General features: G+C 32.4%; 1 protein-coding gene across 1 annotated transcript; it reads left to right on the top strand.

Moving 5' to 3' along the window:
• Window positions 1-9,147: 9,147 nt before the first annotated feature.
• LOC129306013 (ribosome biogenesis regulatory protein homolog) lies at window positions 9,148-16,065 on the top strand. The gene is made up of 8 exons (XM_054946306.1): window positions 9,148-9,750; window positions 10,847-10,997; window positions 11,773-11,824; window positions 11,987-12,115; window positions 13,981-14,095; window positions 14,464-14,650; window positions 15,316-15,429; window positions 15,782-16,065. The coding sequence occupies exons 1-8, from the start codon at window positions 9,644-9,646 to the stop codon at window positions 15,929-15,931; spliced, it is 1,005 nt and encodes a 334-aa protein (XP_054802281.1). The 5' UTR covers window positions 9,148-9,643; the 3' UTR covers window positions 15,932-16,065.
• Window positions 16,066-25,356: the final 9,291 nt, after the last annotated feature.

Here is a 25,356-nt window from a genome sequence, read left to right as displayed (position 1 = left end):
AGGGGTCTTAAGTACCAAACTAAGGTTTTGTGATTGGTTTGAGATTTAATGTTGAATTTTGAGGATATAGGCTTAAATTAACTTAAGTTATTAGGTTAAAAATGGGAAAATTGATAAATGAATAAGAAAGAGGAATGTCTTGGTCATTTAGGTAGCCTGAAGGGCAAGGACTATAAGGAATAGATTTTTGTGAATTTAAAAGGTGTTGATAGGAACATTTCATATATTAAGGAATTTGGCTCTGCTAAATTAGTGCTTGTGTTGAGTATTGAGAATTGATCAAGGGGTGTTGCATTATGTAGATTGAGCTTTCAAGAATTGCTTGCAAAAGTTAAATTAATTTGAGAAGTCAGCCAAAAACGATAACCCTTGGTAGTGAGGGTAAAAGCGTAATTGAGTAACTTTTTTATTTGTTAGTTTGTAAAATAATTTGTAAATATTTTATATTAACTGTATGCATTTTGTTTTGTAAAATGATAAAGTAGTAGTATTGTGAAAGAACTATGCATGCATGTGTATAAGTGATGCTTGTAATGTATATGAAGAGGCATGTGCATTTACATCCTTGAGTGTACCCTAGACTAGGGTATGGGGTCGCAACCCTACTTTATGTAAGGCTATAAAGTCTTGAAAGTCTTAAGTGTAGAGCTTACTCCTCTAGAAAGGATTAAGGAGAATATCCATGAGTATACCCTAGACTAGAGTAGGGAGTTGTGGTCATACTCTATGTAAGGCTAAGAAGTCTTGACAATCTAAGTGTTGAGTGTACTCTGTTAATGGAGACTTAGGAGATCACCCATACTTATAATACCTAATTTGAGACAGTGGTTTGATGTACTTGTTTCATGTAAGACTAGAAGTCCTAGTTCAATCATTAAGCTTGCTCTGCTATTAGGAACCAAGAGTGCATGAATATAGTGGATGATTAAGTGTGGTATCTTGTGTATGCTTACTTATAATGTTTTATTTAAATGATGCTACTTTATCTCTTATTTATGATTTTACTCACTAACCAATGCTTGGGATTTATCTAAGTTATTAGGATATATGTCTCACTCCGTTACCTTCGTATACAGGTAAAGAAAGTGTAAGAAGACCGGGAAAGGAAACAAGGAAGGATTAGCTTATTTTCGATAGTGGTATGACCACCCTAAGGTAATGAATGTATAATGATATCAGGGGTTGAGAGTTGAAAATGTGATTTAATTGTAAATGATTGGCTATGATATGTTGCATGAGTCCATTACAGTCTTTTGAGTGTGGTCTAAGGATTGGTTTGGCACTTGAATTATGTTTTGGACACCCAAATTGTGTATTGTTGTGAAAGATGAGTGAGTTTTGAAATAGGTGTCTAACTCTTGATTAAAAAATGATTTGGTTATGAAATCAATGCCATTAGCTGGAGTTACGAGAAAGCTCTTTATAAATACCTAGATCACCTTAATTTGACATCAGACAGAGAAATGGGGGGTGTCAAAAGTTCACTTCCAATGCTATCTTATAATAGTAAAGATGCTATCAAATTTGTTCAATGTGCCACGGCTTATGGCGCTTATATCGCGCCATATGGTGTAGAGGTAAATGAGCCGTGATGCATCTATAGTAAGCTACGACACATCATGCTATTTTGTTGAAAATGATGTTTTTCCACTTTCTTTAGAAATGCTACAATAGAAATTGGATTCTTATGCTTATGTAAAGATGTTTTACTTTTATTTTTTATTAATATAACTACATTGGAGTGTTTTAAATTATGAAAACTTAGGATCCCACTTTTGCAACTATACAAACTTAATAATCCTTTTGAGGTTAGTCCCTAGATTACCTTGATTTTGGAGTTAAGGGTAAATTAGAAAGGGTAACTTTCCTTATTTACCTATAAATTTTATAGACAAGTGAGTTAAGTAACCTTGGTTGGGTAGCCTTTCACACATGAAAGGCTAAGTTAGCCTTATCATTGGGACAAGCCTTGTAACATCTTGAAGTTTTTATCTAGAAAACTAGTTACTAATCTAAATGTAAATTAATAAATTAGTGGATAAATCAGACAATTAGGATTTTTGGATGGGATATTGAAGATTTGACTTCTTTGGATGTTGAATCAATAGGATCAAGTAAAAGAGTGATGATCTGAAGTGAAGCATGCAACCACGGTGAGAGTTTCCCTTATTGTGCCATACACTGTGGCATGAGCTACATACATTGCAATGTATGGCATAAAAAAGTAATAAGTAGTTACATGGAGCAGCTCTTGAAACAGAAGGCAAAGATAGTAAAAATCACTAAGAGAAGGAGGAAGATATGCTAGGGCATCGAATTGTGGAAGTTTAAGAGATATTTCTGACCTGTCACATACCAGGTAAGTTTCCTACCACCCTAAACTCAGATTCTACACTAATTTCTCGTAGTTTAAATTATAGAGAAATTGAATCTATGACTTTTTAAGGATTTTTTTCTGACACTTTTGTAATGAAAAGACTATTCTTAGTTAAATTAAGGTTTTGTGATTGGTTTGAAAGTTAGTGGTTAACCTTTAAAGCTATAGAATTAATTTAGTTAAATTTAATCAGTGCAAAGGGATAAAAGTTGATTAGGAAGTATGCTAAGGCTACTACGAGTGTTGAGAGTGTTATAAGGGAGAATAGGATTTAGGAAGGATAGGTAGAAGTGTCTAGATAGAAGAGAATGGTTGAGGTAATTGAATAATTTATTATTTTTATTAACTAGTATAACTGTATATAATTGAATTGTGAAAATATGGTTTTATGGTTTTGATTTAACATATTTGGTGATAAGCAAGTTCTTAGCATTCAAAATGTTTTGACAATGTTGGCTTGGTTTTTGATAGTTTTGAAAGGAAATAGTATATACGTGTGTGTGTGTGTGTGTGTAATTATAAGTGTGGAAATGAGTAAAAGTGATAACATGAGTGTGATGGTAGTATGATCTTGATAGGTGGTGGGAGTTCACCCTCTGTGTGTGTGAGTGATAGAGATGTGTGTGTTAAGGAAAGCCACATGGTCAAGTTGGCACTATAGGATATCTGATGCAATAATATTATATTTAGGACTATTACTATAGGACATCTAGGTAGTCTAGCAACTCTTTAGTGTCCATAAGGATACGGGTAGGAGTCAACGATACCCCTATTATGTGTGTGTGTAAAAGGGGAAAACTATAGTCCGAAAGTGGGATATAATACTTTTTGTTAGGAGTTTTTACCATTAAAGGTGAGCTCAAATCAATATGTTATTAGTCTAATAAAGTCTATGGTTTTAGTCAGGAAGATTAGAGGATTGGTAGATAAAGGATCATGCTAGCACATGTTATTTTCATGAGAAATAAATGATTGCTTATCAATATATATATATATATATATATATAAACTAGTTTTTGTGTATACTAAAATGGTTTGGTTTACTTGTATGTAGTTATTCCTGTTAATAGACATTTAATGAGCTATTTTGGTTATTGAGATTGTTATCTCACCCATAGTTATTCATATTTTACAGGCTTTAATGTTGAAAGTTCAAAAGGGAAAATTTGAGCCATGATTAGTAGACTTTCTAATTGGCCATTAAGGGTTGGTGTAATGAAGTTGTTGTATGAATATTAGATTACATATAAGTTGCCATAAGATTATTTATATATGTGCATAATCTTTTGAATGCAAATATGTGTTGAGTAACCTAGTCTTATAAGTGGCATTTTATCATATGCGTGGCTATTGTGTAGCTGAGGGCTAGGTACAATGCTGTGTGTATATGTGTGTAAATATTTGGCTTGGAATGTTATGGTTTTGCCAAGTATAGATACAAATGTGTTTAGGAAAAGAGATATGCCCAAGTGTGTGGAAAGGGCTATTTACAGGTGAAACCTGTAGGCATGTGTGAATTTGTGTGTGTAACTAGTTTTTCAAGTGCTAAAGGTCTTATTAGACATGGTCAAAGCCTGAAAAATGGCTAATGACATGAGGTTAGAGATTGGAATGTTTGGTTGAATAGAAATGACTCAAAACTATCATTTTGTACGTAAGTGTCCTATTTTCAAATGAAATATCGAATTTAAAGAAAACTAGTGTCATTAGCTAGATGTTCAAATAAGTTTTGTGTAAGTGCTTGAACCATCTCAATCGGACATCGAATGCGGAAACGGCACAAGCTGGAAGTTTGCCTCATGGCAGTAAAAATTCTATCACGTGTGTTGCGATGTATGGAGACATGCTGTGATACATGGCACAGAATGCGAACATGTGGCTCTATACCACATGTTGCAGCACATTTGCTACATGCTGCATCATATGGTCTAATCTACCTAGAATTGTCATTTTGTTTTTTTTTTTACTTTTGAGCTTTGTATTTGTCATCATTTTGCTTTCATTGTGTAATAATACAACTATTAACCTGTTGAAATAGTTTTCCAAAAGAATTTAGGTGGGATCCTATTCTTTTAAAATGTATTCCTTATTGAACTTGTGTGATTTAATGAGTTGGTTCATAATGTTAAAAGGGCATTACACTTGGCTTTCCAATTAATTGACATACATTTGTATAGGTTAGATGTAATTTGATTACTAAATAGTTGTACTCACTCTTCTCTATTTAATATCACAGGAGCTAGCTCATCAGGGTAAGATCAAGGAAAACAATTTGAGGCTTAGGACATTTATTCTAATTTGTATGCCTTAGCTATTTTGAATTTATGTGTATATTATTTATGATATTGCCAACTAGAAGACATCATATTTTGACTTACTTGCACTACGTGATTGGCTAAATTGTGTATTTTGAATCTTAGGTTGTATACATATTAATTGTGAAATCTAGAATAGGGCTAAAATACTAGTGTAAGTGAGAAATAAATAAAATATGTGATTGATATAGAATGAGGTGATGATTTATGAATTCGAGGCTCCCCATTTCTATTCTTATTTTTAAGGGTTGAGTAGTAAAATTATGAAAGATATATTAATTGTATGTTGTGGTGTATTAAATAAGTGTCTGTGAGTTAATTGAGTATGGTTTAAGGTAAAACTTAGGCTTTTGGCACTTAGGTTGAAATTAAGACACTCAAGTTGTGTTTTGTTTATGAAAGGAGTGAGTTGAAAAATGGGTGTTTAAATTTTGATTGAGAAATAATTTGATTGTAAAACTAGTGCCATTAGCTAAAGTTAAAAAAATGCTCTTTGTAGATATCTAGATTGTCTTAGTCGGGCATTAGACAAAAAAATAGGGCACGACATGGCTCATTAGAAGTTTGCCTCAGGTACTATCATTTGACAGTTCTATTACATAGCACAAAGAGCAATGTGCCACAGCACACGTATATCATGCCCCATCGCACCATTGCTTTTTTGTATTGTTTTGCAATTTTCTAACTAAAATGGAAATGCTTTAATATACATTAGTATCCTATGCTTCTGCAGACATTTTTTACTTTGATTTTTCATTTATAAAAGCATATTGGAGTATTTGAAAAATTTGAAAATTTGAGATTTCATTATCTTAAATTTTACAAACTTGATAATCTATCGGGCTTAGTCCTTAATTACCAAGATTCTTGGAATTAAATGTGTATTAACAAGGGAGACCTTACAGCATAATTAGCATCTCCAATTAGGGTAATAGGTGAGGGTTTTTTCATTTTCCTATTAGGGGCAAAATAGTTTTTTAATCTTATTTCCATATATTTAATATGCATGCTAAACGAAAAAGACACATGGATTTTGTTTAATTTTCAAGATATATCAAACATATTTTTAAACCCACTTTCCATTTCTATTTTTATTTTCATTTTCATATCCATATTCATTTTCATTTTTATCAAAAATATTTTCAGTATACCAAACGAGTCCTTAGGGTCCGATTTTTACTCTCACATAGGTTAATTGGACCTAAGGGTTATCCAATTATCCTAATTAATTCAATGAAGATCAAGATTAATTAACTTAACTCTTTAATTAATTTTGATTAATTTTATTTTAAATTTTGAAATGTTACAATGCATGCATCCCACGTAAAGATATATATACTCCTTACTTTTAATTTTGTGTAAAAATTAATTATTTTGTAGCCTTATTTTTCTTTATAATTTTTTATTATTACACTGTTTTTCTAATTATTATTGATATATTCTATGTTTTTAATTTTTATAATATTTTTTTAAAATTTTTAAATTGGATTTTCTAACTTTATAAGTTTATATCAGGTAAAGAAAGTTTTGTGAGAAATATGTTTTAAATAATTTTAATTATATATTTTGTTGATTTCAAAAATTATTAACATATTTTTTAAACAATATTTTCGAGTTGGGCCAAACATGGCTTGAACCTTTAGGCGGCCTTGTCCTTGTAAAAATCTAAACTATATTGATACATCTAATTGGTTCAACATGTCCTTTACATCATTATTAATCGTCAATGAAGCATTGTCAATTTTCACAAGTTTGTGTTTTCAAATAATCATGTTAATTTTTAAGTTATGTCACCTATATTGTTAAAAAAAGTTAACATTGACCATTAATTAACCATAAAATTATAGAGAATGATCTCAAAAATTATAAAAAAAGAACAAGAAAATAACAAAACAAACAAGGGCCCAAAAATTTACAAAAAAGGACCAAGAAAATATTCTTAGTTATTTTTTTAAATTTTTTTGTTGATTAATAATTAAAGTTAACATTTATTTATGATAGGGATAATATTATACTATTTACAAAAGTTGAAAAGAAACATTATACAAAAAATAAGCTTAAGGTTCCAGATACTTTTAAACTTATAGTTCAATAGCTAATTTTTCATTTAACTCTAATTTTTAATCAACCACAGGATCACATAATTACCTTTTTTCCATGCATTACCAATTCTTTTTCCCATATAATTTATAAACATGAATTCATTTTTTTATTTTTTGGAGTAAAAGGGAAATTCTTTAATCAAAAGATATGTATAAATGGGTTCCAAAATACACAAGGAAAGGCTAGTTAAGTCATTAGATCAACAGATCTCATAAGGTCATGAACTTTAGTGATATGTTCAACTAAAGTTCAAATAGCATTAACTATGTTCCCAGATGCACGAGTCTCCTTGTTGAATATGCACTTGTTTCTACTTAGAGCTTCCAAATGAGCATTCCAAAAACGGGTTTCCAGTGAGTGCCCATATTGAGGGTTAAGATTCCATAACAACCATGCTTTAAATGGTTTATTAAAGAATTCAAACAACCTGCTTTAAGGTATCATCTTTAGCTAGCAAGCTTCAGCTACTCTGCATTTTCGAAGGATATGATCTGCATCATCCACATCCATATGACTATAGTACGCTTCGCAAGTTGCATCCTATAACATTCCTCTGCTCAAACACTCTGCATTAATAAGTAGTCTATTCTTCATAGTCACCAAAGAAAAGTTTTGGTGCTGAATTCCTGGCCATTTCCATATTCAGTCCATCATCTGTCATGTTCATTCCAGTAGTCCTCTTGCAAGGCATTATATGTTGATGCTACCGTAAAATCCCTATTAGATGTGAGGTTCCAGTAGCGTGTGTCATTCCATTCTATTGCTGCGGGAGTGACATCTTTTCAAGCTGCACGTTAATAGAGGCAGAAATGTTGGAAAAGATTTTAACGCTAACACTTTAACTGTTCCACGTAATCAAATATTGGTCTTGTTAAATCACCCTTGGCTACATCAGTGAAAGTTAAATGCCTATAAGGTCCCATTTCGTTGACTCAATTCTCAAGCCACAAACAAATGTGCTTACCATCACCTGGCTGTCAAGTAACATTTAGTTCTGTGCTTTTTTGCAACTTTTCCACCCCATACCAAGTGTATGAAGCACTTTTACTCTTAAATTCAAACTTGGAGCTTTGAGGCTAGCCATACTTTGCTTTTTAAAACTTGCACCTAAAGATGATTATAACATCCTAAATTTTTAATCCTAAATTTCATAAGTTAATGAAAGATAAATTAGTAAAATTTTGCATTAATTAAGTCGAAAAGGTTTTTGGATGACTAACAACTTATAGACTTGTTCGACAATTTTGGAATTGAGTTATGAACTATATTGAGCGACTTAGGCCCAATAGGAGGAGCAAAATTTTGACTTAAGCTTGTTGTACCATCCACTAATGCATCACAATAGATTGCCCGAAATATGATATATTTAAATGTTGCTTGCAAGCTAGAAAGAAAGGGGAAAATGTGAAGAGCAGTGGGCGCATGTCTTTGGTCCATTAGGGTTCATGGATATCCACTCAACCTCCAATCACCTTAATGATTAGATTTTTCCCATTCATCTCCCTCTCTTCACTTTTCTATAGTTAATGGGGAAGGGAAGATGATTCCAGAAGTTTAGGGGAAGTTTGCTGAACCTATTGATTCCAAAGGGATTATTAAGAGTTTTTTTATGTTTCTAAAGCAAGGGTCACTAATTTTGTAGAGGTATATCATTAGGCTCTTGATTTTGGACGAACTCTAAAGCTATAATAGGTGATTTGAGTTGTTTGGAGTTATATATTGATGATGGTTGAGTTAATGAGAGTTGATTAGAGCTCACAAATATCCTAAATGCTTAAGTGAAGAAGAAAAATGAGGAATGTGAGTTGGAGATTAAAGATACTTATAATTATATAAGTTTGTATTATTATTTATTATTGATTATAATTGTTATAAAATTGTAGACTAATTGTATTGGACACCATTTGACCATGAAGTTAAGCTCATGGAAGCAAATAATTGAGGGTAAAATTGTTGGTAAAGATTTAAGGTAATTGAAAAAAAATTAATTGCTGTATTTGCTTATTTGGTTAATTAAGATGCTTTTGTGAAATTAGAAATGAATTTTTTTTTTTATAATCATGAAATGTTGATATGCTTTGGAAATTTTATGCAAGTGGAATAAATTTGTGAAAATGTGATGAGTACCATGATATTCATGATTTCTTTAACCATATTTTGATAAGAGGGCTGTGCTTGCATGTGTAATCTTAGAATTCAGACTTAAAAAACTAGTCTTAATAGACTCCGTTTTAAATGAGCTTAGATGGACAAGCCTTGCGTCTAAGCTCGTATATATATTTTTTATTTTTTATTTTTTATTTTTATTTACTAAAGACAAAGCTAAATCTCATTGTTATCCTAGCCTCATGACTTCAGCTTCAGACTTGCAGCCTCCACATTCAGATTTCAGACATTCAGTCCCTTACGGGTTCACCGCCAGTGGCCTACACGTCTTCAGACTTCAATCTTCTGTGTCTTCGACTTCGCTCATCTCTCTTCACTCTTCAGTTTTCGCCATCGGCTTCACCTTCGTCGTCAATCTTCAGTCCCTCACGATCACGGCATCGCTCTTCTCTGTTCTCTCCCTCGCAAGTCGCAAGCACTCGACCTCGCGCACTTGAACCGAACAAGAGAAGAGTTGAGAGTCCAGAGTCCAGAACCACAGCGATGGCAGTTCCAGTCTTCCAGATTTCGATCTAGTGCTCTCAATCAGCAATTGACTTCCGAGGAGGAAACTTTCGCAGTTTAGCTACCGTTCACTCTCTCCTTTGTTTCTGACCACAGCTCGGAACTGACGAGAACTCTTGTACTGTAGCAATCTCTTGCTCTATTTGCTTCGTTGAATCTTCCCCTCTGCACGTTGTGCATGGTCCTGCCGGTGGAGATGGAGGCTCAGAGTCATTTTCAAGTTGACCTCGGTCACCTCATGGTGTTCAACCCTAACCATAACTTCTCTTCTCAGCCTTCTTTCAGGTTCTGTTATTTTGTACCTCAGTTCGTGTTTTCTCTTATCTAATCCTTGTAAGTTCCCCTCCTTTTTTTTTTTTCCAATTTGTTTTTTTTATTGAGAACGCTGTGCATTTTTTTTTAACTTTATCCTTGTGATTAGTTTTCTTTTTTTTCGTTGTCTTCATTTGTGGTTGATTGTTTGATGCTTGCTGTTGGACCCCCGTTATGTAATTGTAATTGTGACTTAGTTACTTATTAGGAACTAGCCGTTAGGTTAGTTATGAGAGAGCGAGCCATATGGGAGAGGGGTCTCTCCATTTTTTCCTCTCCATTTTCCTCCATTTCTCCAATCCCCACCATTTAAATTATTTTATTAAATAATTTTTTTACATGATAAAATTAATGAATGGTGGAGATGGGGAAAATGGAGGAAAATGGAGGAAAAAAAAGTGGAGAGACCCCAAATCCCATATTAGAAGCCTATAAATACTTGTTATCTCATTGTAAATCCCATGCTAAGTCATCAATACAATTTGCATATTATTCAATGAACCCTCTTGTCTCTTTATTACTCTTTCTCTCAATCTCTCTATTCTTCTCTCTTCTCTGTTCTTCTCTCCAATCTCTCCTGTTCTTCTCTATTTTCTCTTTCATACAGAATTACAATTCTGTATCAACCCCCGTCAACTCTTTTGTCACTTTCCCTGGTTGATTTGGAAAAAAAAAAAAGTAATCATAAACATAATTTGGCATAGCGTCATACCCGAATACAGGGAAGAATTGCAAAATTGAGTGATCTTTAGGGAACTTGGCATTTCATGTGGAGAGGCGAAAGTAATTAAACTTCAATATGTATAATGCCTATCCATTTTTAATTCGTCTAAAGTTGCCTTTGTTTGAAGGTTTGTAAAGAAACAGTGAGTTTACGTTGTAATATTTTATAGATTTTAACTGGCCCGCTAGTCAGTTCTGATGGTTGATCACTCCTTTTTCTCCTTATCTTCTATGTCATTATATTGTTTGTATATCCTTCTCGTGGTTCCTACTTCCTATTAGCATATGACAAGGAGGCTCATTACTTATTGCCTTTGGTGAACCTTTTTGTATTCAATGAACGCAGGGAGGAGCTGGTGAACGAATGTCTGCAAAAGGGCACTGAGTTAGTTCAAGCTATTGCAGATAGTCTCTTTCATTTACCATCTACAGAAGACATAGATGGACCGCTTGTCAAGCTACCACCGCCAGTGACACGATTGCCTAGAGAGAAGCATGTAAGTTCTTTTACTTCATACTTGGACAAAGAACAAAGAATTTTTTTTTTTTAAAAGTAGCTTTTTGGAATCAGATGTAAATCATATGTTCATGTGCACTTCTAGCCCAAAAGCCTCACAATTTGAATCTTTATCTATGATGAATTGCAATTTTCACTGCAAGGAAAGTTAACTTCTCCTAGCATGTAGAGTAGATGGATAATGGATTTACTGAAAGTTCTCTTGAAAATTTTTTAGTCACCCTTTAGACAGTATATTTCTATGTATTGACTTTTGTGACATCTAGCATTGCTTTGAAGCAACAAGACTACCATATTAAAATTGGTTCTATGAGTAATTGTGTTGAACTATATCCAGACAAGAAAGAATCAGATAATCTATTCTTCCTGTCTTTGTTGTATTTAATTCATTAGTTTAGAAGTTTGTTTTTATGTATAACAACAACAGGCCTTATCTTACTAGGTGCATGATGCCATTGTGCTTTATCATCAACCAAACTTTTGGGAATATTATTAACTAAGAGATTTCGTTCAACAACTTTCATAGAACTATGTATTTCCATGTAAACTCTGTAAAAATGATTTTGTTTTAAAGAAGTAATGAAAGGAGCTTCAGTAGAGTTATAAAATTTCATAGTGAAATGATATGTAATTTGAAACAATCACCCAGGTATTGTTTATCTTTAATTCAATTCCATGACTCTGTTATTTTGTTTTTTGGTTTTGTATTCCTTGCAAAAGCATTTTTTGCTCATGAAGTGTTATAATGTTTCCAGCTTCCAAGGCCAAAGCCTCCAACAAAATGGGAACTATTTGCCCAAAAGAAAGGTCAGTCATCCCACATACGCCACAAACAAATTACAAGTTATTTATGTGGTAGAGAACTTTAATACATTGTTGTTACCTTGTGCTTTTATGCTTTGATGTAGTGAAATTAGGCCTTGTTATTTCCTAATCTCAACAAATAAACTCTATTATGTTGCTGTAAAGGCATACAAAAGCGCAAGAAAGACAAGATTGTATACGATGAGCAGTCTGGAACCTGGAAACGCAGATTTGGATATGATCATGCAAATGATGAAGAGGCTATACCTATTATTGAGGCAAAACCAAATGATGGTAATTATTTTTTCTTTTTTTTTTCGGAGCTGTCATGTAAATCACTCAAACTATATATTTACTTCACGGTCAAACACAAGTGGCACTGTTTTCACTTTACTGTTTGGCACCAATCTATGTATTAGAATAATATTTTTAATTTTAGAGAAGTCATGACAAATATGAGAAAGAACAGTTTGACATTCAAGAATCAGTAATTTGGAAATAATTGGAATCAGAGCACTATAGATAAAATGATAAATTGTAAGATCAGAACTATTAGTGGAATAGACATAATGACAGGTTAAGTGGTAAATCATAGGACATTTTTCTGTGTTTTGAGCTTTGTTTTTTTTAAATTAGGAAATAATACATTATTACATTGCTTACTTCTGATAATTTCTAAGTTATTTTTACTCCAATACTGTAAAAATAAAAGTGTTATTTAAACTAAGTCATTCTGAATTTCTTCCCCTACTGAGCTTTGTCAAACTAATTTGTCTTTTTCCCCAACTAAAACTTGACTTTTGTTTTGATTACAAACAGTTATTTTCATAAACCATCTTTCATCAAGACCTGCGACTGCATAGGATTTAGCGAATAATTATATATTCACTTTTTATTTTTATGTGTCAATTTTAATATAACATTAAATAAATATGATGTTAATATATGTTAGTATGAGTTTTGTATTTTTTGTATTATGTAATTATTTAATATTTATCATTAGTTATGCATAACAACATTTAGAATTGGAATTTATTGCAATTTCTTAACTATATGTTGTTTTGCTCTTGTTTCGTCAAGAGCTTTGATAACACTTGATCAATAAGTACTGCCTGATTGTTAATATGAAATGTTTTTTGGGACATATTAAGGTTCATGACTGAAAGTCAGATGTTGTGTAGAACAACACATCTTTGTAATTTTTTAATCTTACGTTAAAGGAACTATGGGGCTTAATTGGTGGAATGGACTTACTGGCATAGGCTTAGTATCCCAATTATTGATAGCTGATGGGATGGGATAGGTTAGGATGGTTTGGAGCCCATTTTCACTCATCCTACGTGACAATTTTAAGATTCCTGCTCAGGTTGGACTGGATTGAGTTCTCTCTCTCTCTCTCTATCTATCTATCTGTTCATTTCCCTCTTTCTGAAAATCCTCAACATGTGCTGATTTGTTTTGGAAGATTTAGCATCGGAAGGGAGTATAGTGAATTCCTCTCCTCAAATCCACCTCACACCGTTGATGACATTGTGATGTCTAAACAGTGGATAGTGGTGAATTATCATCTTTTCATTCAGTCTGGATGGATGAGTTATTTCCTCCATCCCATTTGACCTCAATATGATTGATGAGCCCATTCCAGTGTCCAGTCTCCTCAAAACTCCCAATCAAGCTTAAATTGCTGCTCAACACTAATGAGCAGTGTATAACAGTGTTGGCTATATGTAAATGCACTAAGCTGTAGCAGAGTTTCCCCCTTCCCCTCTTAAGACAAATACTGAATTTGCATCCATTAAAGTAAATTAAAGAGTTAGGTGTCAATTAGTTGAGCTATATCATAAATTATGTTCATTTTAATGGTGTCATGATAGATCAGGCTTGACTCCAACCAGTTTATTAGTTTATTGGTCCAGCCAGCCATTAGAGTTTCTACAACCCTTTTTGAGGGTAGTCTGTTATAAATTCTCAAGTATAAATCAAACTTCTTGCATAGTCTGATATTGCTAAGTTGATACATGTTTCCCAAACATTGATGGACATGATTTAAATATCTCATTCAATGCTATTTTTAAAACGTGTAATCAATGCTCTACTGTACATGCTTGCTCATGTGTGCACTTGCTGCTATTACTGATTTAGATCTTAACATTTTGCAGATCCAAACGAAGATCCTTTTGCCAAAAGAAAAGAAAATAAGGAGAAAAAAATTGAAAAACAAGAAAGCAATAGGCTGAAGAACTTGAAACAAGCTGCCAAAGTTGGTGCTTTACCAAGTTTTTTCTCTAAACTTTCAATTAGTTGTTGAGGTGTTAATAGCACAGAAATTCAGGACTCTTCATTTGGTGGAAAACATAGTAGTTGTATACAGCTTCTATTTTATGCCTTATTGGGTGTATCCCACTTATATTCGTTTCTATGATAAAATTCTGTTTCTCATCTTGGCTATATAGTTTGCTATAGTAAAAGTCAGGTTATCTTTCTAGCAGGTAACCTGATACTATCAACTCTAAACTGATCATCTTTCAGATCTGTTATTGTTGGCACATTAACTACTTACTGCTCAATACAATCCTTTTTTTTTTAAATCCTATCTGTCTTGCCCATCCTCCAAATTTTGAGAAACTGAGTCACTTCCTATGCAGCCATATTCAACTGGCTGCTACAGCTTTGCCTATTACTGGAACTCAAACAGCACCCAAGAAAGTCCCCAAGGATGAACTAGGTAGTGTAGCTGGATTGGCAGCAACTGCAACAGCTAGTGGTGGGAAATTTGACAAGAAGTTGCCAGGTGAAAAGGCTGCACCGCATAATGGCAAATATCGCAAGGTTGTATGCTTATCCTCTTGCATGATACTACCTCCATTCTTATTTATAAGTTTTACTTCCTCCGGTCTTTATTATAGGGAATATTTTAGAAGGATTTTTTTGTTCGTAATTTAAGGCATGTGAAGGGTTAGTTATTACCATTTTTAAATTTTACCCTTAATGTAAATTTAATTATATGGCTAATTATATACTGTGTAGTGTGTATGTATGTCTCATTTGAAACAGGGGTAAAGTTGGAAAAATTATTCATTTTAAAACGTATTTAATGAATTAACTGTCATTCCTTAGTTCTGGTGGAGTAGTTAATAGTGCCTTATAATGGAAATTAAAGGGAGTACATGCTTTTTATGTTCTTATTTATAAATCATTCTGAAATATCTGTGAAGCAATTGATATTTTTTTCCCCCAATAATGCTATTGGTATGGATATAGTTGAATAATCATGGAGAAGAGAGGGACTGAGAGGGATGAGCGTGATTGGAGTACGAAATATTTTCTTTTGGTTTGAAAAATGGGGTACTTCGGCTAATTTTAGCAAACTACCTCAAATTATGTTAATTAGTTAAATGTGACTTATAAATAGAAATGGAGGAATAATATTTTTGTGCTGAAGCTTGTATGTAAGTGAAATGGTAAATTGCTGTGCTTTGTTTTATTTTGTCCAGTTCCTGCAAGTTGTGGAAGGATCAGGGGCTATATCACGGGAGAAGGAGCAAACTGAGAAAGTATTGAACAAGATTTTCTCTAGGCATTCCCATGAAACTCTTAATGTTGACAAGGTATGCATTATTCATTTAGTGAGAAATTCTTATGTGGACCCAGTACATCCTATTATTTATGATTTGTCCAATAAAAACATGCCATGTTAGATGGGGGTCAATATAAATTTATTCTGTCATTAATGATGTGAGAGAGAAAATAAGAAAAGAAATTCTGAAAATAAAGTCATTAAAAACAATAACACAAGATTTTATTTGATTGAATTGGTACTAACATGATATTTTTTATTGGATAAATCATAGATGACATTGTGCACCAAGTTCATATAAGAATTTTTCGTTTAATAACTTTGTTTCCAATTTTTACTGAAATTTACTTTTTTCTATTAAATTGTGTTATTTTGGAAACTAGGCTGTGGAGACATACAATGTGAAGAAAGAGAAAAGGCAAAGGAGTGAGAAAGTGAAGGCTGCTTCGGCAACCGGCAGCAAATTGAAACCTCAGAAAAAAATTCAGAAGTCTTCTAAAAAGGGAGGTTCCAAGAAAGGAAAGGCAAAATGAAAATTTAACTTTGGTTTCAAAGTAAAGTTTGCAGAGTATTTGACGCTAGGGTTTGAAACTTTGGCTGCTGCATTAGAGTTTCGTTTTGTAGGAATAATTCATCTCTTAAAAATACAATTTCTATTATTTGTTCATCTGCCTGCCACACCTATATATATATATATATATAATTGCTTTATATTCAAGGATCATCAGAAATACTCGATACATAGATAGATAGAAAAGAAGCCGTGGATTTATTTGTTGTAGCTTGTTTTGTTTTTTCTCCCATCTTACTGCATTTCAGTCGGATAAAAATAGAGTGGGTGAATTAAATTCAAGTATTTCTTGGAGATCAAAGTTGGAGTCTTTTTACATGTTTATCATTATTTAATAAAGGTCTTGATTAAAAAAAATTATTAGTTACGATTCCAAGTTAGGTATTTATTGAAAAATATTATTAATTGCAATTTCAGACATTTTTTATAAAAATGATTTATAATTTTGATTCTAAGTTAGGTATTTATTGAAAAATATTATTAATTGCAATTTTAGACAGACAGACAAACAAACAAACAACAAGCCTTTATTCCATTAGGTGAGGTCGGTTATATGAATTGTAAGACGTCATTGTGCTATATCATTTATCAAGCTTTTAATAATATTATTAATTAAGAGATCGCGTTTAATAACTTTCAAAAGTGTTCTCTTAGGCCTTTCTCTACCTCTCTTAATCGAACTCAAAGTTATATGTTTCACTCTTCTCACTGGTGCCTCCCTTGGTTTTCTTTGTACATGCCCAAACCATCTCAATCGATTTTCTATCATTTTTTCCTCAATAGGTGCCACCCTCACTTTTTTGTGTACGTGCTCATTTCGAATTTTATCTTTACGTGTATGTCCGCACATCCATCGTAACATTCTCATCTCTGCTACTTCAATTTTATGCTCTTGTTGTCTCGTTAGAGTCCAGCATTTACTACTATATAACATTGTCGGTCTGATAGCAGTGTGATAAAACTTTCCTTTAAGTTTATTAGGCACCTTACGGTCGTAAATAACTCCTTTAGCTTTCCTCCAATTAAACCATCCAGCTTGAATTCTATGTGAAATATCTCCACTGATTTCGCTATCATTTTGAATAATGGCTCCCAAATATCTAAACTTTTTCACTTGAGGTATAATTTGATTTCCCAATTTCACTTCCAAATTATTGTCAGATAGTCCTTTATCAAATTTATAATATAAATATTCCGTCTTACTTCTACTCAGACGAAAACCTTTCGACTCCAATGTCCTCCTCCATAACTCAAGTTTGCAATTAATCTCTTCTCTTGTCTCTGCTATAAGAACTATATCATCCGCGAAGAGTATACATTTCGAAATTTTCCCTTGAATATGTTCCGTCAAAACATTTAAGATCAAGTTGAACAAATAAGGATTTAGAGATGATCCTTGATGTAGTCCAATCTTTATAGGAAAATCTTTTGTTTAACCACTGGGCGTTCTTATACTAGTTTTTACCCCCTCATACATATCTTTTATGGCTTTAATATAAGCAATCTGTACTCCCTTTTTTTCTAACGCTTTTCAAAGCACTTCTCTTGGTATACGGTCATAAGCTTTTTCTAAATCAATAAAAACCATGTGTAGATCTTTATCTTTACAATGATACTTTTCTATTAATCCCCTTAGTAGATAAATCGCCTCTGTAGTTGATCTACTTGGCATAAAACCAAACTGATTCTCAGAAATACTTGTCTCCAATCTCAACCTGTGCTCAATTACTTTCTCCCACAATTTCATTGTGTGGCTCATGAGTTTAATCCCTCTATAGTTAGTACAATTCTGAATATCTCCTTTATTTTTATAAATAAGAATTAATGTACTTCTCCTCCACTCATCAGGTATTTTCTTGGACCGTAAAATCACATTAAATAACTTAGTTAACCATCTCACCCCTTCTTCACCTAAACATTTCCACACTTCGATAGATATACAATCAGGTCCGTTAGCTCTACCATTTGCCATTTTCTTAAGAGCTTTCTTTACCTCCTTATCACGTATTATTCGATAGAATGACAAATTTTGTTCTCCTTCACCAGTTACTAAATCCTCCAAGTTACTAGATGAACCCTCTCCATCATTGAAAAGTTTAGAAAAGTAAGCCTCCCATCTATTTTTAATTTCATCATCTGTAACTAAAGTTCTTCCCTCTTTATCCTTAATATACCTTACCTGTTCTAGATCTCTTGATTTTCTTTCCCTACTCTTGGTAATCTTATAAATATTTCGCTCTCCTTCCTTCGTCTCAAGGCTCTTATAAAATTTTTCAAAAGCTTTAGAACAAGTTTCACCCACAGCTCTTTTAGTTTCCTTCTTAGCCATACGGTACCTCTCCCAATTTTCCTCATTGTTACACAAATGTATGGCTTTAAAATAGTTCTTCTTATACTTAATTTTGTCCTGTACACTATTATTTCACCACCATGACTCCTTATCTCTCGGACCAGAACCTTTTAATTCTCCCAAAACTACTTTTGCAATCTCCCGTATCTTTTTAGCCATATCCTCCCACATGATGTTAGCATTTTCTTCAGATTCTCAAATTTCTTTATCCAAAAGATTTTGCTTGAAAATATCTTGCTTCTCACCTCTTAATTGCCACCACCTAATCCTTGGTGCTACTACTTGTCGACTTTTTTGGATTTTACTCATAATACACACATCAAGGACTAGGACCCTATGTTGTCTTGTTATAGCATCTCCGGAGATCACCTTGCAATTTTTACAAAGTCTTCTATTTGTGTTCCTAACCAAAAGAAAATCAATCTGTGACCTTGAGGCTCCACTTTTGTAAGTGATGAGATGCTCATCTCTCTTCTTGAAACAAGTGTTGGCAATCTTAAAATCATACGCCAATGAAAAATCAAGAAGAGTTTGTCCTTCATTGTTTAGCTCTCCAAAACCAAAACCACCATGCACCCTCGCATACTGACCAGCTTCCCTCCCGACATGCCCATTAAAATCTCCTCCAATAAAAATCTTTTCACTTTGTGGTATGTGTCGAATCAACCCCTCCAGATCCTCCCAAAATAATTCTTTAAGACTGGCTTCTGTCCCGACTTGCGGCGCATAAGCGCTAACAATATTAACAGTCTCACGTCCAATTATCATTTTTAAGGAAATAATTCTATCTCCAATTCTGCTAACTTCTACAAAGTTCTTCTTCCACTCCTTATCTATAATGATGCCTACTCCATTGCGCGCACTTACTTTTCCTGTATATCAAAGTTTGAAACCTTGAATATCCTTAGCTTCTTCTCCACGCCATTTTGTTTCTTGCAGGCAAAGGATATTGATTTTCCTTTGAATCATAACCCCTACAACCTATACAGATTTACAATTCAATGTCCCAACATTTCAAGTACCAAATCTAATTTTGCTCTCATAGTCTAGAATGACGCGGTAGCCCTTGCTCATTTAACACTACATCCGGGCGCCGATGCAGCGGCTCTACTCGAGCCATGCAGCGCGTTACTTACGGGCAACGACCTAACATTAACATTATAACGTCTATTGTCCATGTTCATGATAGATTCAACAAAGTTTTACATTGGCTGTTGATAGCCTAACACAATCCTCCTCTTTTATCCGGGCTTGGGACCGGCTATAGACATAGGCGGAGTTTTAATTGCAATTTTAGACATTTTTTAAAAATGACTTATAATTTTAAATAGAGCAAAGTGTACTAACTTTTAATTATAGAGATTGCCCTTCTATTTTTAAAATCTTTATAAACCTTTCTAGCTGTAAAAATTTGCATAACACACATTTTGTCTATTTTAAAGATTTTATTTTTATTCATTCAATCATTAATTAATTGTTAAATTATATATTTTAAATTAAAATAATCTCCTTTAGCAAAAATGTTATTTAAGAGTCGGTTAAGTTTTCAAATGATAATTATAAGTTGATAAAAATAATATTTAGGACATATATGAATAAATTTTAATATAAGAGATAAATTAATTAATATAATTTATGTTTATTTTATTAATGTTAATATAAAACGGAACACTTTTGCTCAATTATTAAAAATTGCAAACGTTGATTATTAACTAAAGTTTGATTAAGTTATTTTATGATTTTGCCTTCTTTTATTTTTGCATTTTTCAGTTTGCATTTTCATTCTTAAAAAAGAAAAGTTAAAGAATTCGTTGGAGAATAAAATTAGAGATTATATGTAGAAGGAAGGAGAAAAAATATAAAAAAAAAATCTTTGATCAAGCTTCAATTTGTGATTTTTAGCAGTGAGATGAAAATGTTTTGTTTTTGAAACTTCCAAAACAAAAATATTTTAAAAAAAGTTTAAAATGTTAGACATTCTTAAAAAATTTTTTTTAAGATATTTTTATCCTTTTAAGACTTTAACCTTTTTAACAACTTTAAGGGAGGATTTTGTATTTTACTTTTTAAAATATGATTCAAATAACCTTTGTAGGAGCACGCCTAAAATAAAAGAAAATTGTTGGCATCTCTTTGTAGAATACCTAGGCTTTTGTATGACGGTCAATTAGGGGGTTGGCAAGAGAATGAAGAACTCAATCCCTTTCAATTTTAGTCTGTCTCACACATTCACCAAGTTTTGTCTCGACGTCGCTTTGGAAGGACAATGATTAATTCCCTTAAATCAATTATAGGCTTCGGCCTCCGTTGGCTTAATATTATTTTTTTTTATAAATTTTTATCTTTCCTTTTCTTTTTTCCTATCATTTCCCTAGTTACATTTTGTAAGAAACTTTTTATTTATATGTATAGTATAATTTCTTTGAGACTCAAAATTTAAAAGACTGAACTGAGTTTATTTTTTTTTTGTTGAAATAGAAATTTTTAATAATTAAATAATTATAATATGGTAAATTGAAAAACTATTTTAAACATCTTCATTTAGTCCTATGTAATCTAATAAATTTTCTCTAATTCTAAAAAATTATGTCTAATTCCTTTTTGAATAGATTATCTCTACTTAGATAATTACATGCTGAATTTTTCACCATAGAATAATCTCATTCCAATATTAGTTAAATCTTAAAATAAAAATTGGATATTATAATTGTGTTATTCCATCTATATGTATAGAGAAGACTTTGCTGGCCAAGTAAATGAGCTCGGAAATACTGGTTTGGCTTGAATAAAGTCAGGTTAAATTGCCAAAAAAAAAAAAAACCATCAAATAAAAATGATTTTTTTATCCATACTATTTAGGTCCTGAATCAAATGGATCACCCCTTACTGGTTAGTGTTGTTCCACTTAAATAAAAAAATATTATGAGAGGGAAGAGGAAAAGTTCAAAGTTGTTCATGCACCATTTACTCAAATGAAAAGAAATAAGAAAGAAAGAAAACAAAATTTAAAAATTAAAAAAAAAAACAACTCAATGCTGAGTTGCATCCAACATCCTCCTCCTCTCGTGTTTGACTATTCATGCTCTCTATCTTTTTAGGTGGCTTGAGCTAACTTTAACTTCTTACTCACTCCTCACATTTCACTTGTAAATTTTGGTGGGCATAGCATGACCCAATTTTTTTTATTTATAATTATGGTGGATATGAATCATGATGATGAGTCGTGATATTTTTATGATGATATATTTTGATTTTTGTTTTATTAATGTGGATAAGGGAAAATACAACAATAGGTCATCATACATTGGTTGCATTTTGTTGTTTTATTTCGTTGTTCCTATCTCTTTAGTTTGATAAATCTGTAATGTTATTTCCTCTAATTTTAAAAATGCATATAAAGATTATGAGTTGGCACTAACAGAGTTAATTTCTTTGTAACTTTACTAACCCTTTGCTGGCCTCTTTTCTGACTATTAACTTTATGTAGACATGGAAATGAATTGATCATATATGATTGAAAATAATAGTTAAGGGCAGAGAAAAGCTTTCTTTCATATTTGGCACAAACGTACTGTAAGAGATAAAAGCAAGATTAATTACACATTAACAATGATGGTAACAAAGGTAAGTACATGTCAGCAAATTAACTTTGTCAATGTCAACTCATGGTTTTTATGTAAATTTTTAAAACTAAAAAGACTAATGTTCTGGAGAGATCAAACTAAAGGGACTTGGAACAATGAAATAAAATTATAGGAATTAAAAGTAAAACAAAATCAAAGTACAGGGACCTAAGTTGTATTTTTGCTATAAATAATTATGCTTTGATGTGAATTTTAAGTTGTATAGGATACATACTCCTCCAGTTTTATTTATAAAACAATTTTAAGTAAATCTATAGATTAAGAAAGGTGGTTAAAATTATTCAAGATTGTTGAATTTTTTCAAAAATTTCTATAAAAATCCAAAATTACGCTTAATTAAGATTATTAACTTTACTTTTAACTCTTAAAGTCAAACATGCCACTCAAATAAACCAATTAGATAAGTGGGCATTTTTGAAAATAAATCATTAATGTTTCATCAAATTTCATAAGATGTTTGATATTAAGGACCAAGTGAAACTTCTAGAAAGTATCTTATATTAAGGATTAGAAGAAGTATATCATTTGGGTGTTTTTTTAACTTATGGACAATAACAGGTAAAAGTTAATTGGATTGGTGAATTGACCATTTAAATCACCAGCCTCACAATTTGAATTAGGTTGAAAAAAATCTCAACCCATAAAAAATAGGTTCAACCTATCGTAACTTTAGATTGGTAGAGTGGAGGAGTGGAGCTAGGGGGAAGTGAGCTCTCTCTTCTTGACTTGACAAAGACTTGGCAAAAGATTCAACAAAACTCAACAAGTAACATCTCACTCTAGTGCGTGATCTACTAGAAATATCAGAAGCGACTTTGATCTCTTCCTTTTAGTGTTCGTCTTCGTTGTAAGCCTTAGACTCTCTAAAGAATACAAATGACAGTAGAAGTTTACAGGACCTAAAGACGATCCAAGAATGATATGATGAGACCTAATTGGAATCTTCTCCTTCCATGCATTTTGTTATTGGAAGTGAAAGATGTGACATCCTGAAATTTAATCCAAGAAACTAGTTACTAATTTAAGGATAAATTAGTAAATTAGTAGATTAATTAAGTAATTAGGATTTTAAATGGACAAGATCAAGTGGAAGAATGAAGATCTAGAGTGAAGCATGTGAGCACGATAGAATTTTTCTCACCGTGCCACAAGCTGTGGCATACACTGCATGCGTTGCGGTGCATAGCACAAAATTTTGACTTTAAATTTCATGGATTAGCTCATGAGGTCAGAGGGAGAAGAAGAAAAGGAGCATGAGAGAGTGGAGAAGAAGGGTTTTTCTACTAGGGAAAGAAGTTATGGCCACTCAAGGGATATTTTTGATTTATTGCTTGCTGGGTAAGTTTCGCATCGCCTTAAGCTTCGATTCTACATTAATTTCTTTTAGTTTAAGTTGTAGAAAATTGAATCAAGGAGTTTTAAGGTGTTATTTTCATTATTTTCATATCTTTTTGTAATAAAAGACTCTTTAGAGTTAAATTAAAGTTTTACGACTGGTTTGGAAGTTAATGGCTAAGCTTTGGAGTTATAAGCTTAAATTAGCTAAATTTAATGAGGTAAAAGTTGATAAGAAGTGCATTAAGGTTATTATAAGTGTCAAGAGAATTTAAAAGAATGAAATGGACCTAGGAAGGATAGATGGAAGTGTGTGGATGCCTAATTGTTATAATTAATATTTTTAGTAAATTTGATAATTGACTTAGGATGTTAATTTATGTAAATTGTCATGGATTGTATGTTGATTAAGTGAAGAGGATCTGAGTAAGGAATAATTGTGCCACAGGTAACCTTTTTTAAGAACAAAAGGATTGAGGTAACTAAATAGTTTGTTATGTTTGTTATCTAGTATAACTATATATAAGTGAATGCAAAAATGTGGTTTTATAGTTTTCAGTTTAGTACTTTATACCATGTGCATGTTATAGCATTCAAATGATTTAATAATGTGGATTTAGTTAAGAAATGGTTTTAAAAATAAAATGGAGTACATATATGTGTGTGCATGTATATATATGTGCAAGCATGGGGGAGTAAATGATTTTGTGTGTGTGAAAGTGGCATGATCATGACAATAGGTGGGAGTTCACCCTCTGTGTTTGTGATGAAGATGTGTGTGTAAAAAAAAATTCATATGGTTAGATTGGCACTATAGGACATCCAGTGCAACATTATATTATTGTTACCATGGAACATCTAGCTAGTTTAGCAACTCCCTAATACTCATGAGAATGTGGTTAGGAGTTAACAATACCTCTATCTGGCATGTGTGAAAGGGGGAAACCATATTCTAATACATATGTCATGACCCATGGTGCACATGCGATGGTACATTAAGATTTGGTGGCTTTATACTACATGTTGCTACATATGGCTCAATCTCTTAAAATTACCGCTTCATCTTTGTTTTCTTCTAGAATGCCATGTATACAGACCTTATGCTTCCATTGTGCATAAGAGATATTTCTAACTTATTTGAAATAGTTTTTCCAAAGAATTTTGCATGGGATCCCAATATTTTATGATTTTCTATTCTAAACCTTAGTATGTTTTCATGTTAGTTTGTAATGTCAAGAGGGCATTATAAAATCTAAACTGATTTAGAGGCGGTGTTGGATGAGACTCGACTTAAAAACCTAACAGAAACCCATCTTCAACCTAACTTGTTCTCAATTCCTTTAGCATGTGATTCATTAGAAAATGCAGTAGTGTCACTGATCTTCTCTCTTGTTTAGTGATCGTTGTGAGTCATTTAGAGCCAAGAAGATAGAACATGCAGACCTAAATCTGGATTTGGATTTTCAACTAAGAGCATTATTGTGTTGCTTATTTAGCTAGATCATTTTGTTTTAAATCAATCACTTACAATTGGCTACAAACCCCTGTAATTCTCTAATCAATTATGTTTCTCTTAAAATTACAGTTGGATTTCTCATCATTTGACAATCTTTAATTTTGGTTGTTTGTGACTTTATTTGAGCTGAATCTTCTTGCCTTCAAATTGGAAGAAAACCTTGAGTTCTTTTGATTCCATGGAGGAATTTTTGTGGGTTGAATTAGTATTCATAGGTTTTGTTCTCATCTTTTAAATCTCTTTGTTCTTTATAAACAACAAGTACTAGGCGTGTCAGAGAAGCTGAGTCTCAAAAGATAATAATAGGTTCTTGGGCTCCCTTACTATAGTTTACCTGGATGTGAAGATGCAAAAAGATTGGAATACAATGAGTGTTTAATTAATAAATATGCATAGTACATAGTTGTAAAGATTATGAAACTGAAAATGATCCTAAAGCTATATGAGAATATAGGGGAAACTTAGATGTTAAAAATACTACAAGTGTTAATAGATGTTCTTGATTGATTGTTTATGTCCTCTTTTGCTACCTTTTGTTCCTT

Source organism: Prosopis cineraria, unplaced genomic scaffold (assembly GCF_029017545.1).
Source record: "Prosopis cineraria cultivar Desert tree isolate PC_DT_omini unplaced genomic scaffold, ASM2901754v1 PC3, whole genome shotgun sequence".
NCBI lineage: Eukaryota > Viridiplantae > Streptophyta > Magnoliopsida > Fabales > Fabaceae > Prosopis > Prosopis cineraria.
Note: the sequence above shows the minus strand (reverse complement) of the source record. Positions and strands in the feature narration are given on the sequence as shown.

Bases quoted from the DNA above. Each gene is read 5' to 3' on its own strand.
- LOC129306013 (XM_054946306.1), top strand. From the start codon at position 9,644: ATGGTCCTGCCGGTGGAGATGGAGGCTCAGAGTCATTTTCAAGTTGAC. The intron at 12,116-13,980 runs GTAATTATTTTT...AACATTTTGCAG, and splicing joins TGAGGCAAAACCAAATGATG to ATCCAAACGAAGATCCTTTT. The intron at 15,430-15,781 runs GTATGCATTATT...TTTGGAAACTAG, and splicing joins AAACTCTTAATGTTGACAAG to GCTGTGGAGACATACAATGT.